Genomic DNA, 17419 nt, shown 5'->3' on the forward strand with positions numbered 1-17419 from the left:
GAGTTAAATACAGTATTAGTTAACTTTACTGGTTTGGGTTTTTAAAATCTTTTTAATGTGGCTGCTAGAAAAATGTAAGATTATTTGCATGGTTTGCAGTATTTCTTTTGTACATGGTTGCTCTGTGACATTTAATTAGTGTCTGTTTTTTTTTTTTTTTTAAAGATTTTATTTATTTATTTGACAGAGAGAGAGACAGCAAGAGCAGGAACACAAGCAGGGGGAATGGGAGAGGGAGAAGGAGGCTTCCCGCCGAGCAGGGAGCCCGATGCGGGGCTCGATCCCAGGACCCTGGGATCATGACCTGAGCCGAAGGCAGACACTTAACAACTGAGCCACCCAGGCGCCCCTGTTTAGTGTTAGTTTTTGATTATGTCTAGTAATAAAGGTTATGACATTTCAAAATATTGAAAATACAGAAACTTCTTACGTTTTCGCTTATAATTTCTAATTTAAATTTAGATATACCTTATAAAGAGAAATTATAGTACTTTACACCACAAACTGAAACCACCTTGACTCAGAAAACCTATAATATGTGGTATCTTCTGCCCCGTATTGCCTTGTTTATCTTTTGATTCCTGTCCATTTTGGGGATATGGTTCTTAGGCCAGCCAGTTACTATTCCCGGTAACAAAGTAATTAATTTTTTAAGATTTCATTATGTGAAGGAAACCATGAAACTTCCTCTGGTTCTTTCTGGGTTGCAGACTACATTTGGAGTGGGAATACTTAGAGGCAGTAATATCCACAGATGGATTGGAAAGTAAAATTACTGATACTACTTCAAATTGACTTTTCGGTGGTCAGCTTGAATTTCTTAGGGTTGTGTGCTTTGAACTTATGTTCTGAAAGACCAGTGGTAATGTGTAATTCTTTACAAAGTGTGCCAAGATTAAGACTTGAATTGAGATAGTACCACCAAATCTGTTATTCTGCTTAGTAGTTAGTTGTAAGCTTTGCCATGAATATATAAACTAAAACCAGTATTTATTTATTTTTATATTTACTTTGCTGTATTTGCTTTGTTAATAATATGAGGAATGAGTATCTTAATTTTTCTCTTTTTTAAAAATTTGGCAGATGTTAATTTCAAAACTGGAGAAAAACAAATCAATGAAGTCTGAAGATAAAGCAGAAATAATGAAAACTTTAGAGGTTTTGACAAAAAATATTACCAAGTTGAAAGATGAGGTCAAAGCTGCTTCTCCTGGACGCTGTCTTCCAAAAAGTATAAAAACCAAGACTCAGGTATTTTATTTTGTGGTGTTCTTCATTTTACTGCTTACCAAGAAACATTAAAATGCTACACTGTTTTAAGATTGTTTTCCTTTTAGGTAATATCCTTTGCTTAAAATCTGACTATTATATGCTAACATTTTTCCCCTCCTTCATTAATTAATAGTAAATATATACAGACAAGCAAACTATTAATCTTTTAAATCCTTTCTCTGTTAATTTTTAAATCCTTTATATTACAGTTGGAAAGTCAGTAATTAGGAGGATAGTTATAGATAATCTTGAAAAGATAGCTTGAGGACAAAGTGATACAGGTACTTGAATGCTTGATAAATACTTAAGTGAAGAGTTTGAGCTTTATTTTTTAAGGAGTTCATAGTATAAAAGGTTAATAAACAGAAGTAATATTCTGGAGGCACCTGAGTGGCTCAGTCCGTTAGGCATATGTCTTTGGCTCAGGTCATGATCTCCATTTCCTGGAACCGAGTTCCGCATTGGGCTCCATGTTCAGTGGGGAGTCAGCTTCTCCCTCTCCCTCTATCCCTCCGCTTGTTCATTCTCTCTCTCTCAAATGAATAAATAAAATCTTAAAAGTAACATTTTGACAACGTTATGTAGAATTGATTAAAAGGGGGAAATTCAGGTAGATTAATCCATTGGATGTGAATAAGTGAGGAAGAGAATTTCATGTGGTACTAAGTGATTTTTAAAAACCTCCAGTTATACAATATTTATACTTGGTCTTGTTTGTATGTATGTATATGTATAAAATCATGAGTTCATACTGATATTTCTGATTCTATCCAGTACCACAGGGTTCTTCTTTTCTTCCTCTTATTCCATATTTTATATCCTGTTCCCATAATGACAGCTTGCTTCCCACTAACATCAGTACAGTACTCATTTGCACAGTCATTTAATACATTCCACGTAGTTCCCGAATTACTACAACAATACCACTTCTGACAAGTAAAAGATTCAAAATTTATTTGTATTCTTTACAAGCTCACAATATGTTCAACTAAGGACATAGAGTCAGAACTGTGGCCTAGGATTACTTTTTTTCCTCTTTTGTGTGGTTATGTCATCAGTTTGATAAAGTTAAATGTATTTCTATTTGTAGTAAGTTTTGGATCCCCTTCCCTTTCATTCTTGCTGACTTTTATTTTTTGAATAAATAAAACATTAACATGATTTGAAAGTTAAATTACATTAAAAAAGTATATATAGAAGACCTTTTCCCTTTGATCCCTGCCACTCTATCCCTATCCCCATTCTTCCCTCCCTCTTGGTATGTATGTATGTATTCTTTCCAGCGTAAAAGCATACTATATAATCCTCGTTAACACCTTGTTTGTTTGTTTGTTTTCACAGTTATTTCCTGAAAATTACTTCATATCAGTCCATAGAAATCTCAGTCTGGTTTCTGTATGGAAAACAAATTATAGGGAAATGAGTGGAAGTAGAACAAGTTAGGAAGCTATTGTAGTAGTGTAGACCAGAAGTGATTGATGGCTTGGACTAGGGTGGTAGGACTGCAGATACAGAAGGAATGTGTGGATTAAACAGGAATGTGTAAAAGTTCTTTGTATAAAAAGTTTTTTTATAAATGCAGGATATTAATTGTCACTTAAATTATTAATTACCATTTTCTAGATGCAGAAAGAATTGCTTGACACAGAACTGGATTTATATAAGAAGATGCAAGCTGGAGAAGAAGTCACTGAACTTCGGAGAAAGTATACAGAGTTACAGCTGGAAGTATGTTTCACCACAACTACACAGTATGCTAAAGAGGAGCAGATGTAGTCATGGTGGTCAATTTGAAAATAGATCTCCCTCATTCTAGTCAATAATTGTTGGTAGTCTCTGACATACATACTGGGAGTTGATATAGGAAAGAGAGAAGAAGTTAGCAAATTTTTCAGAACTGGAGAGAAAATCTTTTCTTTAATGAGGGGTGGTAGCAGTTCTGCCTGTACACCCAGGTCCTTCCACTTCTGGTGAGTTTGGTTCCTTTTCTAATTTTAGTCTCTCCTTCTCCCTGGGACCAAAATCTATTAAAGTCTTTTCAGGTATTCTCACAGAGATATTCTGTGCATATATAGGCATATTATATTGAGTTACTATAAGGATCAGATTTTAGTGGAGAGCTGTATTAAAAACATGCTTACTTAAGTTTTGCCTATAGATGGTGCTGTGGATGTTTATAAAAGAAAATAAACTCTTTCCTTCTAATTTAGCTGTATGATTATATAAGAAAAACCTAGTGAAATTGATTGTTACAATGAGCATTTGTAATATTTAGCAAACATGTTTAAAAATCAGAATTACATTTTGAAGTACAGAGACATTAATGTCATTAATGCAGTTGGTACTTGTCTACGTTTATGATTGATGTCACAATTAAAATTTTTTATTCTTTAGATTATTTTGCCTTCATCTGAGAATTACACTTTTTTTCCCAAATTTGTTAGCACCTTGGTGATTTTTTTCTAATAGGACATATTCTGAATTTAGTACTGGCATCCAGGTATTAAAGACTTAACATTTAGCAGCCACTGTGCTTGTCTCTATCTTGTCTGTCATAGAAAATCATAGGATGGTCTCTAAACCTGCATACATTTTGCATTCTCTGGAAACCTGATAGGGTTGCCTTTGTGTCCTGGCCAAGATAACAGGTTTTGAAAAAGATTTCTTTCGTGTTAATATAGAAATTGTATTTTCTTTATTATGGAGATTACTTGCCTATGTTGGTGGCATTTTAAAAAAACAAGTTACTTTTAAAATTTTGGCTCAGAAATTTTAATAAATAAATAATGGTTCTACCAATATTCTTCATTAGTCCATGCTTGGTTTCTCTATCATGATATAACTAAATGCCAAATGGCATTTTCTGGTTTCCTTTTATGATGGCTAAACTTTAATTTGTAGTTACCATTGGAATATGCAGTAATACAGTGTTTCCCAGAGTGTGTCATTGACAACACCAATTCCATTTTTTGTTAACAGGTTATTAGTGCAAAAAGCTTTTGAGGCCAAATAAATTTGGAAAAGGTTGTATTAAACATGCTTGTTGCCATAGGGTTTCTTTAGAGGTTTTTGGTTCTTGAATCCCTAAATACACATATTCAGTATTCAGTACTGCTCAAATTTATTTGTCCATGGACCCCCTTTTTCAGGGAACATTTTGAGACCGTGTTCCTCAGAGCATAAGTCTGTATATGCTGCTCCATTATGAACATTAATCCTTGACCTGTGAAGTTTATTATTTGGATTTTAGATTATTTTAGCAAGTGTTAAGATGAACTGCCTTGAGATGAAGAAACAAATATTTATACTTGTGAAGAGATTTGTCAGTGGTGCCTGCTTGACATTTCTACTTGGATATCTCACATCCTTAGACTTAACCTGTTCAAAATTGGAATTTGTCTTGCTCCTAAATTCCATCTACACAGTTACCCAAACCAGAAATATGGGAATCTTCATTGATTCCTCTCTTTCCTTCATTATCCATATCAATTAATTACCAAGTTTTATGTATATTACCTCCAAATATATCTTAAATATGTTTACTTCTCTGTGTTGCCACCACTGTAGACGAAGCTTCCATCTTCAGTTGTTGGAGCTACTTTAGTAGCCTACCAACTTGTTTCCCAGCTTGTTCTTATCTTCTACTGTGTTCTTAAAACTAGTCAGAATAACGTGTTAAATACTGATTTGATTGCGTCACTATGCTTTTGTGTTTAAAATGTTTTAACTGATTTTCATGGGTCTTGGGATAACATTAAAAATCCTTAATTGTGGTCCTTAAAATTTTTCATCATCTGGTTCTGCCTGTCTCTCTAGCTTCATTTTTTCATCCCATGTGGTCCAGCTGCACTGGATTTCCTGTATTCTTAGAAGTACCATGTTTCTTTCAACCTTGATTCCTTTGTTCATGCTGTAGCTCCCACCCCTCACCCTTACCTTTTTTGTTCTTTGTTTCTTCTTTGATTCATTGAACACATACTAAATATCTAGTCTGTCAGCTGGTATCTTATTCATTGCCAATCTTTAATGTTCTTTTCAAGTCTTTAAAGCATTTCCTTATTCTTTGAGTTACTTCTCATTAATATTATTAACTAACTTGGTTGCTAAATGTCTCTTACCCCTCTAGGATTTGAGTTTCAGGAAGGTAAGGACTTGCACATAGGAAGTGTTTGTTAAATATTTGTGCAATGAAGGAATGGTATACTATTCATATAGAACAATGTGATGGAATATAAGGTATTGTGCTACATTGGTTGTAAAATGATATTAGTATAAGTGACTAAAATGATGAATTTGAGATAATTATACCTACAGAAGTCAACAGGCAAATACACTATTTAAAAGTTATAAGTGGAAAAATAAATTTATTGTGTATTATGTATGTTTTAAACTGAAGTAACATTTTAACATTCTGTATTATTTGGAAATCAAGAATTGCTGGTCTTTTTATGATACAGTCTGGTATCTTGGAAAGTAGGAACTTAGAAAAAGTCACATTTAATAATTTCAAAACATTGTTTAAATTAATGTTATTTTGTTTTCTAATTTCATCAGCTACCTAAATTTGCTTTCACTTTAAAAACTAAAACTAACTTATATGAGATCCTTTCATAGGCCAGTATTTGAATATGATGTCAAATTGTATAAAAGATTGACTACTCTGACAGAATATATATATAATGTGGCTTGTGATGTTTAACTTGTGTGTCTGATCTCTTCAAGGCTGCAAAACGAGGGATTCTTTCATCTGGTCGGGGTAGAGGAATTCACTCAAGAGGCCGAGGTGCAGCTCATAGCCGAGGCAGGGGTCGAGGTCGAGGTCGAGGTGTGCCTGGTCATGCTGTGGTGGATCATCGTCCCAGGGCATTGGAGATTTCTGCATTTACAGAGAGTGATCGAGAAGATCTTCTTCCTCATTTTGCGGTACTTTCTTACTGTCCAACAAAACACATACTGATAATCATTGTTGGGGATAATGGATATTGAAGGGGAAGTTATGAAAATATGAGTAATTTAAACCCATTAATCTGACCAAAGGGTTTGATTAATCCATAATAATCTTTTGCTAATTATTTAAAAAACAAACTGAGGGATTTTTTTGTTTAATTGCTATCTGGAAGAAATGTTGCTATTCTTTAACGGTAGGCCTTCAGATACTGTGAAAGGAATGATTTAAGTTTTGCTAATTCAGAAGGGGATGTCCTATAGTTTAGTTTCATTTGATACATTCTTTGAAGAGAAAATTTAACACATCATATAGGCCACCCAGATTTTTTTTTTAATTAAGATGGACTTTTATTTGTTAATACTGTATTCTTGATTTAGCTGACCTTAGAAATGAAATAAGACAAAATTTTGATACATGATCTTGAAGTTGCCTTTATTCACTGGCAGGATATAATTAAAGGGAGTCAGTCTAATATAGGCCTATGAGAAAGGAGAATGAGATTCTAGTTCTGGCTAACCCATTATTTAACTTGGACTTCCTGGGATCCACTGGGCTTGTGTGCAGAATGGAAATTATACTTGCCTAAAGGCCTTTTCAACTTAAATGTTGTGATTCTTAGTGATATCCCAAAGGTTAGTTACTAAGCATCAGTCTTGCCTTTAGCACTATAGTAACTGCTCTGGAGATAGGAAATAACCAGTTCTTTACCTTCAAGGATTTTATATATATTGTTTTAACACAAAGCAGTTAAAGTAAACTGCAAACATAATTTATCACATCATCAAGCTAAATTTATTAAAAACTAAGTACTTTAGTAACTTAGAAAAGTATCTTTCACACAGGCATATGATGGAAAAAGGATAATACAGGAGAATTTCATGAGGTAGGAAAATTGGAGCTTAGATCTTGAAGGGACAATAAGCTTATAGATAGGTACACAAATGATTGAATCTTTTGGAAATTCAGATTTAGATGTTTGACAATTATATTCTAGGCTGTTAACAGAAGTTTTACAAAGGTGAAACTACTTTGTCAGGACATAGGGAGTTATTGAAAGAAATTGTATATATTTAAGAAGTAACTAAAATGATTAATAAAGAGTCTGGAAAGTCCTATACTTGATGGCTTCAAAGGGAGAAATAAAGGAATCAGAGAGCTAGAAAGGATGTTAGAGATAATCTAGCTCAATTCTTGCCTGTTACTCACCCCAGCTTCCCCCGCCCCTTTCCGAAGGAAAGGAGATCCAGATAATTAAGTGTTTTGCATACAGTTATATAGCTAATCAAGAAACTAGCAAAGAATATGCTAAATCCAAATAAACCAGGTGCGTTTGTTATGAATGTATTTTAGTGAGAGTAGGGTGGTTTTGGTTTTATAAATATTCAGAGCCTTTACATGGAGATTCTTGCATGCATTTAGAGATTTGAACTCCTTTCAAAGTTAGTAATGGTAATGCGCATTTAAAAATAATCATTTAAGAATGCAGGTTTAAAGTTTAGTCCTCTGTCTCAACCTGGGATTTGAACATGGGGCAAGTAACAGAGAAAAAAAAAACCCATTGACTGTTATAAATTGTGATTAACAAAATGCCTTCATTAATTTATACTGGAACCAGTAGTATTAATAATAAAAATTATAGCTAAAAGTTACAGAGCATTTATTTTGTGGCAGGTATTATTCTGAGTGCCTTATATAATTCATTATATTATGAGTTATCTCAACAACTCTGAGGTACGTACCTTTATTATGCTCACTTTAGAGATGAAGAAGATAAAACATGAAGAGATTAAGTAACTTGTTCAAGTTCACACAGCTAGTAACTGACAGCTGAAAGGAGCTAATTGATGTTAGAGTCCGTTATCTTTACAGAAATTTTCGATATAGGGAATGTGTGTGTGTGTGTGTGTGTATGTGTATTTAATGAGATCATAGTTATTTTGGTTTTGGCTAAGAAAGATGGAAGGTATTAGTAATGATAAAGGACTAGAATTTTATATGCTAAAGTTTGCTGTTTAAGGAAATATGATAAAGGAGAAATCCTTCTACATACAGAAAAAATAAAATCCAACAAACTAAAAGCAGGCATAATTTAATTTATTTAGTTTTTTTTTAAAGAGTGTGGAGTGTAGAGGAGTATGTAACAGGAGTGAAAGCAGGGTCAGTTCGAATGTTAAAAGACCTGGACTCTCCTGATATTTAACTTAATTACTTTGGGAAAATTATTTAAATCCTCTGAACCTTTTTTTTTCCACCATCTTTGAATTGGGAATGACACAAAAAACTCATAAAATATCCTGAGGATTAAATATTCTGTTTTAGAAAGAATTTAGCATATTCTAGGATTGGAATAATGAAGGAAGGGCATTAAGGAAGCCCAGTTATGACCATGGTTTCATTTTTTTAAAGAACAGTTCATTCAAGTATAAGTTTCCCTAATTCAAAAAAGTATAGAATTATAAATAGGACCATTCTTTATCTTATAATATCAAGTACTAAAATGAATTATTCATCATTTTTTTTCTGTTAATCACCATGAATTGTTATATATTCTGGGTTACATTTATGGGTATTTTAAAAGCCATTAGGATTTTGGATGTTTCAAAATATTTATTTGGAGGAAATACTTCTTTTTAATTTAAAGCAATATGGTGAAATTGAAGATTGTCAGATTGATGACTCTTCACTTCATGCAGTAATTACATTCAAGACAAGAGCAGAAGCTGAAGCAGTAAGTATTAGAAATCTAATTTCTTGAAAATTCAGATTTAAATGTTTTATAAGTATTGCTTTTAAGTCTTAATATAAAAGAAATTTTTTTAACTTACTAAATAACTACACTTCAACAGTAGATGGATTATGTGAAGTAATTCATGGCCACAAAGAATGAGCAGTTAGGCAATTCTACTTATAACATGATGTAATTAGAATAGTCACCAAGTTGAATATTAAGTTGTATTGTCTTGAGACACTAGCAGTTCTCATTCCTTTCTCTTTCACAGGGGGTAGGGCCACCCGACTTTCCATTGTCCTTTTTCTCAGCTGGCCCAGAACAAAGTCTGCTTTGGCAGAAAGAGTGATGAGAGATAAGGTAGAAGCTGAGATATAATCCTGATGGTGGATCTTCTAAAGCATCCCTCATATGCTACTTCCTAGTCCCAGTAGGCCGAACTCTAATGTGTCCCTAGCTCAGCATATCCCCAACTAAGCCTCTGTAACTTTTTGCCCAAGGCATGATAACACTGCTCTAGCTTTTAGGGTCCTTTTAATATAGTTGTCTTAAACCATGTATCTTGAATTGTCTTTACAAAGAATGAGTATATGCAACCTTGTCTTTCATCTGGGTTTAAAAGATTAAACAGGAAAATGGGTATGAAGTATGGGAGATTGATAGGAACATTTTTAGCCCTGTGTGTTCTTTCTTCAGGATTGTAGAGAAATAGATGTACCATCTTGTCCTTGGAAAAATGCAGTAAGAGTTCCAAACAGTTAACCTAATGTGAATGGAAGAGAGTAGTATGCTTTTCAGAAGTTTTAAGTGGATTGTGGTCTAAAGTTTTAAAAAACTTTCTAAATTGGTTTATCCTCTTTGTAGTGAATACTTCCTGATAACACAATGGTACCTAGCCTGGTAGGAGTTGCTCTTGGAGCATTGTAACCAGTAAAAGACTGTGGGTCTGAAAAGTCTCAGTAAGTGTTCAGCTGGGGCCTTGTAATAACTAGTGTCAAGATTAGCAGTGTAGGAGGTGGATGGTTTTATAGAATAGGAGTTCCTGGTCTTAGAGTTTTGTTTTTTTAAATCTACTTTTGGGTAATCTTTCACTTTAAAGATCCTTTTTGAGAGTAAAAAATGTTGATGGGAGTTTAAAACTCATAAACTTGTATGTATACATGTTACATTAAAAAATAGATCTTTGATCAAGTTTTTTCTCAAAGGTATTATTGAGTGTAAGTTAAGAATAAGCTTCCTTTAATTGGGGGCTTCAGTGACAATTTTTAGTGTAATGTTAGGTAGCTTGAGTAAGTCTCTTTATGTTCTATTTTCTAGGCAGTAGTCATGAAACAGTGGTCGTTGTCATTGTACAAATGGTTAAAAGTTTGTTAGAACTTCTTACTTATGTAGCTGAGAGAAAAAAACCTTTTACCTCTGAAATAATTTTTGAAAGTTTGGCTTTTGGAAAATTTATTGACATATACCTTCTTTCTTGGGTGTTGCTTTTTCCACCTCAGATGTGTATATATGTCCATATATATATATTTATACAATGCATATATTTTCCAAATGAATAGCAATCAATTCAAAAGACTGGGTTAATGTATGACAAAGACTTTAAAACACTGAATTATATGGAGGTTGAAGAAGTGACAAAATAAGTTAGATCTAATAAGAACTATCTTTTCAGAGTAAATACAAATTTAGTTGGAATTACTTAATAGCCTGAAAGGAAGAACTACCATTGCTATGATAAACATTTGGAATTAAATTATAGAAGTTGTTAATCCATAATCATTTCCTTAAGCCAAAAAAATTCTTAAAATTTTGTAACCTTCTATTGTAGAAAAGAGTAGAAAATTAAGTTGAAGCTTATCTTCTCCAAGCAGGATATAGGCTAAAGCAGTGGTTTTCAGACTTCTGGATTTCAGGGACCATTGAAGTTTGGTAATTTAAAAATCAGTGTGTTTGACATAGAGGCGCCAGTTTTTAATTTTGTTAAGGAAGAATGCTTAAAAACAGATTTCATGTACGCTTACCATCGTTTTATAAAATAAAGAAAATTTTAACACTGAAAATGTAAGAGATTATAAACTCAAGATAAATGATAGGCCTTCCCAAGAAAAGAAAATTATCAACCTTTTCTAATGTTTATTTCCAAATATTTCTTTGTTCTTATTTTCTGAACCGTTGTCCTAGATGAGCGAATGAATGTCTCTGTATTTTCTGCAATCAATAGATGGCACAGTAAATTTCAAAGTGAAAGTACAAGATAAGGTACTTGAGACATTCATATATGACTGAAAAGTGAGAAGTTTTCCCCATATGGATGTACCAAATTTAACCAACCATGTTGATGGCCTTTAAATTGTTTTTATTCTTTTACAGTGCAGCAGTGAATATTTTGATGCATATTTCTCTGTGTACATATGTAAATATGACTACAAGATATATTCTTGATACATTATTGCTGGATGAAAGGATATATGCATTTAAATTTTTGATGGATAGTTCTGAAATTGCTCCCTTCATTCCCCCCCTCCCCATATAGGTTGTACCACATTTGCTTACCCACCAAAGATGTATGAGAGTGCTTTTTCCCCACACGCTTGCCATAGTGTGTACTCTGCATAGTGGTTTGCTTATGTAAAATAACATGGGTACATAAGCCGCAGTATGGTATCAATTTTATTTTGGTAAAAATAGCAACTCATTTCAGCTTTAATACACTTTACTCTTATTAAAATTGAATACTTTCATATTTGTTTAAATGCTCTTTATTTCTCTTTCTGTCAACTGTTAATGTCATTTGTCTACTATCTTGCTGAGTTCTATTCTGATTTTTTTTCTTCAGAATTTTTTTTCTAGAAAATTAGCTCATAAGTTCTAAACATTTTAATGAAAATTCATATGAATTTTATTTGGTGTAAGGTGTGAAATAGGGAGCCTACTTGATTTCATTGAGTAAAAGCTAGTTTCCCAGACTTAGGTGAAATACCCTTAGTATGTAAAAATTTTCCATGTTTATTGGGGCATGTTCGGGATTTGTTCTCTTCCATTGATCAGTTTTCTTTCCATGTGCCTCTTCCGCATGGCTTTAATTAAGCTAAACTTCATATTTTAATAGTTTGTCAGGGCTCTTGTTTGGATTCCCTCTTATTATGCCCAGCTATTATTCATTTTTAGCATCTTCCTGGTAGATTTTATATGTTTATTTTCTATGTAAGCTTTAGAATAAACATACCAGGTTCTAAAATGAATACATTATGGGAGAATTAACATCTTATGATACAAATATTCCTTTAGAACATCATTGTATTTCAACCCTTTATTCTCTAAGAGCATTTAGAGGTTTTCTTTATATATATATATATGTAAATTTACATATATATACACATATATATAAAATCGATATAGGTCATGTACATATGTTGCGGATTGCATAATATATAATATACAATGTAAACATAATATAGTAGTATATAACATGTAAAATATATATAACATGTATAATTTCTTTATATAAATAAGTATATAAATATATAAATAAATATATTAGTTTTCCCCCAGTCATTTAACTTCTAATTACTTTAAATGAGGTCTTTTTTCCACTGTATTTTCTCTTGATTGTATGTAGAAAAACTATTTGTCTGTTTTTATTAAATATGTAGCTGCCATCTTACCAGATTATCTTTTGATAGATTTTTAATTTTGTTGTCCTGGGTTTTTCAGGTAATCATATCCATCTTTAATGTTTATAACTTCTCACTTTCTGTTACTTGTTAGTACCTTTAGAAAAATGTTAAATAACAGTAGTAGTAATTGTGTCTTTACTCATGAAATGTCATTCATTGTCTTCGTTGTGAAATGAATGAAAATAATAAATGAATGAAAAAATTTCTAATAATTTTAGTATTATATATGATGCTGGCTTTTTAGATTAAGGTAGAATACAAATAATTCCTGTTTTTTGAAAGCTGTAGAGATTTTTGAGTTTGGTCAGAAATGGATTTCATCATCACTTTTGTGTATTTATAGAAATATGAGGGGTTTTGTTCCCTCATCTATTTATATTGTTTCCTGAGATTGAACTATTTGCTTCTAGTACAGATTCCCCACTGTATTGTATTTTTCTTTGATAAATCCCTGAAGTCTGAAGTCTGTTCCTTTTTTTTTTTCATTTATTTTTACTTTAAAAAATTTATTGACGTATAGTTGACATACAATGTTATATTAGTTTCAGGTGTACAGCATAGTGATTTGACCGTTCTCTACATTACTGAGTTCTCACCATGATAAGTGTAGTCACCATCTGTCACCATACAACATTATTACAATATTATTGATTATATTTCTTATATTCTTCATCCATGTGACTTATTTTTTAACTGAAGTTTGTACCTCTTAATCCCCTTTAGGTATTTTGCCCATTCCCCAATCCATCTCCTCTCTGGCAACCGCCAGTCTGTTCTCTGTATTTAAGAGTGTTTATTTGTTTTGTTTTTTAGATTCTACATATAAGTGAAATCATACGGTATTTGTTATTCTCTGACTTATTTCACTTAGCATAATAACCCTCCAGATTCATCATGTTGTTGCAAATGACAAGGTTTTTTTTTTTAAAGATTCTATCTATTTATTTGACAGAGAGCACACGTAGGCAGAGCAGTAGGCAGAGGGGGAGGGAGAAGCAGGCTTCCCGCTGAGCAGGGAGCCCGATGACGTGGGGCTCGATCCCAGGACCCTAGGACCATGACCTGAGCCGAAGGCAGACGCTTAATGACTGAGCCACCCAGGCACCCCGATTTTATTCTTGTATTTGTTTGTAGCTTTAATTCAGTCTTCAGAAGTAAGATTGGTTTGTAGATTTTGTTGGGGGGATAATATTTTCATCAGGTATCAATATTACCTGGCTTTATAAAAAGTAATTGAAAAGTTTTCCATCTTTTGTGCTCTGAGTTAATTTTAAGTAGCATTGGAGGTATATTTTCTTAAATGTTTAATAGAATTTATCTGTGAAAATATCAGGGTCTACTGATTTTTGACCATGTATCTTTTTCTTTTCTGTAGAAAGGATTTGTTTATATTTTTTTCTTTTAAAGATTTTATTTAATTGTCAGAGAGAGTGAACACAAGCAGGGGGAGCGGCAGGCAGAGGGAGAAGCAGGCTCCCCGCTGAACAAGGAGCCCGATGGATGAGGGACTCGATTCCAGGACTCTGGGTTCATGACCTGAGCCGAAGGCAAATGCTCAACCAACTGAGCCACCCAGGCGTCCCTGTATATTTTTTTCTTTCTGGCTTTACTTTGGTACTTTGGTAGTTTTTCATTTAGATTATCAGCTGTTTTCATTAAGATGAGCAAAGTTAATTTTATCTTCTTTTGAAGTTATTTCCCCCACTTTCCTTTCTTATTTTGTATAATTTTACATTTAGCCCCACTTCCACCTTTATAACCACTACCACCTTGCTCAAATAAGCATCCTGTAGAATACATTTAAACATGATGTTTTTATTAACATTTTATAAGTAGTTACAAAGTTCATTTTTTAATGTACATTTTAATAAAATGGTTGCAGAACTCTTGAAGCAACTGCCACAGTATTGAAAAGCATTGATCTAGTTGATATTATACTGTTAAGCAGTAGTAAGACAGTATGATACTGGACTTGGCCAAAAAATTCCAGAGGTCATAAGGATAAAATAATGTCAGAATAACCGAGAATATTCTGAAAAGAATGAATAGTGATACCAAATTCATTATGAAATAAAGAATTAATATAGTAATGGTATGGATAGATAATAAAACAAAATAGAGTTCAGAAAAAGACCTAAATATATAAAAGAATTGTAGAGGATTACAAGGAGATACTTTCTTTAAATCAGGAAATTTAAATTGACTAATCTGTAAATAATGTTAGGACAACTGTTAGGAAAAAATTATACATTATGCCTTTATTTTTGGTATCAAAATAAGGGGGCATAAAAGTTTTTTTCTTTTTTCAATACATATGACTAGTAAAAAGCTAGGGGATTCCTAAAAGTAATCTTAGTGTGGAGGGGGCTTTTTAAAGGACTGGCACAATCTGGAAGCCATGAAGGTAAACACTGATAAATTACAGTACATGAAAATGTAAACTTACTTATGACAAAAAGAACAGCAGCAACCCCTTTCCCTTCAATAAAAACATGCACTGTAAACAAAATCAAGATCTAGTTGACAAAAGAATAGTTTGCCAAACAAATAGGACAAAGTTCCACTCAAGAAATTAGTTTAAATATATTTGGTGTGGGTGTGTGTGTATATAAATAGCCATTCAAGAAAAGTGAAAAATCTGTTGGTATGGCTATGGAAAGGGTCTGTGAAATAATTGGATTAATAATATAAGAAAGAAGGTGTACAGACCAGTAAAGTATGTTCCCATGTACATATCCTACATATGTATATACACAAACCCTCTTACTATGTGCATAGGACTTTTTTTAATGTGTTGCAAGATTTTTTTCCCAAATTCTTCATAGGATAGTGGTTATCTCTTCAGGATGGGACAATCATGGATTATGATATTTTACATTATGTAACCTGAAATTTTTGAATTTTTTAAAAAATAAAATGGATGGATTGTATTGGTTTTTTAAACTTTAAAGATTTTATGTTGCAAATTACCTAAAATAAATTTGTATATTTAAAAAGCAAGAACTCAGTTATCTCAAATTTATACAGCCAAATAGTCAAAAATTTCTAATGGAGAATGTTCATAAAATGTTAAATATATCTAGCTTTGAAAATCATCCTGTAAAATGTTAAAATAAAAACTTGCGAGGGTTGTAGACTCACCTTATAAATTTGAAGATATATGTGCTAAATATAGAGATTTACAGTATTTGGTCATCAGAAATGTTTGTCAAGAACTTATTATACAAAATGTCAGTAAAATTTTTGGCCTTTTTTAACTGGATGAAAAGATGAGCTTTATAAGTAGATATTTGGTATGACACTTGAATTCCTTATAGTAATATATTTTTATGTAATAGTTCTGGCTTTAAAAAAGTACAAGTTGTTTTTAAACTTAAATATCATATATAAGTACTTAAAAAATTTTTTAGTTACATGACACTGTGATGAGTCCATGGACTAAAAACTCCTGAACTGCATTTTAATAGGCATGAAATCTCTTAAATTTATCATAGATTTATATGTGCAGATTTAAAATTTATACCTGGAGACTTTAATATTCACACAACTCATGGTCAGGTGTCATTGAACATGTAATTGTTTCTAGATTTCACATTATGCTATACTTTGAGGTTGTGCTATAAATCTTTTGTGACTATGAGTTATTCTGGTATGTTGCTAACATTGATTTATATCAGTTCATGTTACTTTAATTTGAATGCACGATTTCCTAACCAGCCATTTAATTTAGCAAATACTAAGTTTAACTTTTATGCAGTTCTGAAAGCTTTGTAGGAAGTATGTTAGTTTCAATAGAAACATTCAGGGGTTTTTTCTTCATGGAAATACTTAATATTTCGTAAGAGTTGATATGTCAAACATCGTATATTTAAATACAATGTGATACTTTAAACTCCTGATGTAATTTTAAAATAATGTGATACCTTTCACATGCAAAATTATTTTTATATTTCCAGTTTGTAGTTACTATATATGTCATTCATAAATTAACAAGAATTAAAATGCAATAAAATACATTTAGCCTGTTGATCCTAATTTGGACTTCAATTCAGAACCTACAGCCAGGATCTTGAATTGCCTTGAGATTGTTACCTCGAATAGCCATTATCATTGTATTGTAAACATGTAGACATAGTTATAGTCAGATGCTGGCCATTCATATAATAGCTCTGCTCAAGCATGAGAAAGTGTTCTTGTTTTCTTTTTAAAAGTATTTCCTCCACAAAGCTGATTTTAGAAGTAAATAACCATTAAAAGTAAATTATAAATTGTAATAATAAATAGTAAATGACAAAATAACCACAAAATATAAATAGATAGGTGTCTTCACTTTCGTTTTACTAATTTAAATATTAGGTACTATAACATTTCATTTTTTTCTTCAGAAATTATTAATGTTCTACATTCTAATGTTCTTAATTGTTTTAGGCTGCAGTTCATGGAGCTCGTTTCAAAGGGCAGGATCTAAAACTGGCATGGAATAAACCAATAACTAATATTTCAGCTGTTGAAACAGAAGAAGTTGAACCTGATGAAGAGGAAGTATGTTTGTTTTTTTTTTAATTCGTTTTGGCCCTTAAATGTTCACATTTTTATATGAAATGTGATTTTATGGCTGTGATTTTAACATAAAACTTTTATTCCTGAGCCATATTCCAGGCAGGGGATGTCAGATAAATGCAGACAACTTTAAATTTTCTGGATTAATGAGAACTATGGATTGCTAATCCAAAAAAAGAAAGAAAAAAAGAAAGAAAATCTTATATATATTCAGCTTTCATTTACTTTTAGAAA

At 32.2% G+C, this 17419-nt stretch overlaps 1 protein-coding gene across 6 annotated transcripts in view; it reads left to right on the top strand.

Moving 5' to 3' along the window:
- RBM26 (RNA binding motif protein 26) overlaps window positions 1-17419 on the top strand; it is a 77427-nt gene that overhangs the window by 57851 nt on the left and 2157 nt on the right. For all 6 annotated transcript variants that reach the window (XM_044913536.1, XM_021697953.2, XM_044913535.1 and 3 more), the window contains 5 exons: window positions 1084-1251; window positions 2896-3000; window positions 5995-6195; window positions 8862-8948; window positions 17054-17167. In XM_044913536.1, the coding sequence (XP_044769471.1) occupies window positions 1084-1251; window positions 2896-3000; window positions 5995-6195; window positions 8862-8948; window positions 17054-17167 (675 nt within the window). The remainder of the gene's footprint in view (window positions 1-1083; window positions 1252-2895; window positions 3001-5994; window positions 6196-8861; window positions 8949-17053; window positions 17168-17419) is intronic.

This window comes from Neomonachus schauinslandi, chromosome 3 (genome assembly GCF_002201575.2).
Source record: "Neomonachus schauinslandi chromosome 3, ASM220157v2, whole genome shotgun sequence".
NCBI classification, from domain to species: Eukaryota; Metazoa; Chordata; class Mammalia; order Carnivora; family Phocidae; genus Neomonachus; species Neomonachus schauinslandi.